Source organism: Arachis ipaensis, chromosome B01 (genome assembly GCF_000816755.2).
Source record: "Arachis ipaensis cultivar K30076 chromosome B01, Araip1.1, whole genome shotgun sequence".
Classification (NCBI taxonomy): Eukaryota; Viridiplantae; Streptophyta; class Magnoliopsida; order Fabales; family Fabaceae; genus Arachis; species Arachis ipaensis.
In genome coordinates this window covers 36,786,858-36,789,604 of record NC_029785.2, presented here as the reverse complement: position 1 = coordinate 36,789,604, position 2,747 = coordinate 36,786,858, and the positions used below count along the sequence as shown (strand labels likewise).

The following is a 2,747-nucleotide window of genomic DNA, read 5'->3' as shown; positions in this document are numbered from 1 at the left end:
GGGTTTATCAAAAAGAAAAAGGAAAAGGAAAAGAAAACATATATATTAACCTTCTTGTGTCTGTTGGAACTCTGAGATTCCCACTCTTCTTGCTTTGGACGATATTGCTCCTACAATATGATAACAGCAACACCATCAAAAGCAATACTAGATAACTGAGATCAACTCGGGGCTTATACAGGAGGACAATACTCATCCAACTCATTTATTTAACAATGAACATGAATTCACCCACCATTTGAGGCCTGTAGGAATCCCCATAACTATCATCGTGCCGCTGCTCCTCCTGCAACAATAACAAACTAATGAAGCAAAATTAAATTGTTCATATGTTGTTGGGGTTGAATTCAATGAAGCAAATGACAAGATTAATTGAACAAGTGGCAAAATGGGACCTTCTGTGGTCTGTTGGAAAGTCTAGAACCCTGTTGGCGCCACTCCTCCTGCTCATAACGAGGCCCCTCCTGAAAAAGTCTCCTATTACTCGCAATGATTTGGCATAGAATAGGTAGTAAAAATTGCGTTCACATCATTGAGGATAACTGAAATTCACTCATCTAGTATCTATTCGTCCGAGTTCCATGGATCATAGCAGACCTAAGTGTTATGTCTACGATTTACATAGATTTAAAGGTCTCATTTTTACAACATACAAGAATACTACCAGAATCATGGTGTATATTTCATAAAATCTCAGTGCGAATTACACTCATCATCCTTAAACCTCAAAATTTAATCTTTACATAGGTATTTAGTGTCACACTATACCATATGAAAATCTTAAATGTAATTTTACCCTGAATTTCAGAGTAGCACTAATTATTCATGTAATTCGAATAGAATCAAATTAAATTGCACAAAACCTAAATGTCTGTACTTTGGGGAATACCCGTTTGATTTTAGAGACGGAACAAAAATGTATTTGGATCTGAAGACAGGTACAATCACTAAAGACACTGATTATTATTTTCGTTGTCATCATTTATGTTCTGAATCTGATTCTAAAACCAAAGGGGAAATTGAAGTAACCTGTGAAGTCCAGTTGTGGTGTCTGGGAGGAGGATGATCTTGCGGATCCTGATCCTGATCTCCGGAGACGACTTCAGCCCAGGAGGATCTAGACCGTTCATCTCGGGAATCGCGGCGGTTGTTGCGGTCGTCATTGTCGTCGTCACCAAGGGCAGCATGGACCAACCCCTTGATCAAACCCTCCATAATCGTAGCCTATGTAATGTACTTTATGTTTCAGTTTAAGTTATCAGTGTTAATGAGGATTGAGGCTCAACTCAATTGCGTGAGAGAGAGAGAGAGAGAGAGAGAGAGAGAGTAGGTGTGAGTGGATATTGACAGAGCTTAAATGAGTTGGTTGAATAAAGACAATCATGTGGTGCTGATTTGGCGCTTTATATTCATGACCGTTGCCGACAGGATCAAGGTAATTCTCTATTCTGAATATCCATCCACGTAGAACGCAAAAAAGTGACTAATTAAATCTCGGACGTAGGTGGAAATTTTCACCTTCAATTATCACCGGTATTTCGGATTTCGGATTAGTGCCGCCAAAATGTCTAGACCATTAAAGATTTTAAATAAAATATATTTTTTAAGTTTTTTAATAATTATTAAATAATTTTTTTTAACTTTAATTATAAATTAATTTTATATATTTTATTTAATTATAAAAATTATTTTTTATTTTATAAATTATTATTTTATTATTCATCTATTATGTTTATTAATAATAAAAAACAAAAACAATAAAGAATTAGATCTTCGTAATAATTTTTTGGCAATTCTAATCGATTAAAAATTTATCTTTGATCCGTTACATCTCTCGAGCGTTGTAAAATAGTGTTTCATAGAGAATCAATCGATTGAATTAACAAAACAATCAATTGAATTTCAGGTTTCTCATAACTCAATCGATTGGATTGGACTTCAGGTTATCACAAAACAATCGATTGAAAGTTGCAAGGCAGGATAGTTTTCGCAAACATCAATCGATTGGTCATATTAACCAATCGATTGAACGATGACTAGAATGTGGGTTTTTTATAATTCAATCGATTGTTTATATTACTCAATCGATTGAAAGCTTCAAAGCAACTTGAGGTCGCACAATTCAATCGATTGGTTGTGTTACCCAATCGATTGAAGTTTGTACATGACTAATGGTATATTCCAATTCAATCGATTGGTATGAGAATTCAATCGATTGGAATGTAATGTAAATAAGTTTTTTTTTTGCATTCAATTGATTGGTAATGTAATCCAATCGATTGAATTTTGAAATGCGCTATATTCAACCTGGTAACCATGCGTATTCAGACTCTCTCCCCGTTTTAAAACATAACAACACCATTTCTACACCTCTCTTCTCTCTCTAAATCCAAAAAGCTTCTCTCTTCTTCTTCTCCAATCTCACCAACATCCACTCCAAACTACATACATATTATTAATCCTCATCCAAATCCTTACAAAATTCACTAAACCAATATCCCCAAAATGGCCAGAGTTAAGAATGCCAAAAGAGCTAGGATTGAGGGTGAAAGTTCTGCATCCGCCAGACTAGTTTCTTCATCCCATTACATGGCAAGGTGGCTGCCGTCTCCGAGGGCATTGAACAACTATGTGGAGAAGTTTGAGTCAAGGGCAATTGTTCCTCCCAGGTACATAACAGCCGAGTTTATTCATGATAGACATTATAATTTAGTCTGAAATGCTTTGCAAACATAGCACTTGACTGA

The 2,747-nt window shown here is 35.5% G+C and overlaps 1 protein-coding gene across 2 annotated transcripts in view; it reads right to left on the bottom strand.

Moving 5' to 3' along the window:
• LOC107628874 (poly(U)-specific endoribonuclease-B) overlaps positions 1-1,372 on the bottom strand; it is a 4,373-nt gene extending 3,001 nt beyond the window's left edge. The window contains exons 1-4 of one of the 2 annotated variants that reach the window (XM_016331501.2): positions 1,030-1,372; positions 396-464; positions 236-286; positions 51-110 (exon numbers count right to left, since the gene is read on the bottom strand). In XM_016331501.2, coding sequence (XP_016186987.1) covers positions 51-110; positions 236-286; positions 396-464; positions 1,030-1,215 — 366 coding nt within the window. In that variant the 5' untranslated portion in view covers positions 1,216-1,372. Of the gene's footprint in view, positions 1-50; positions 111-235; positions 303-395; positions 465-1,029 lie in introns of both variants that reach the window. The other variant, XM_021120165.1, reaches the window with a different exon arrangement.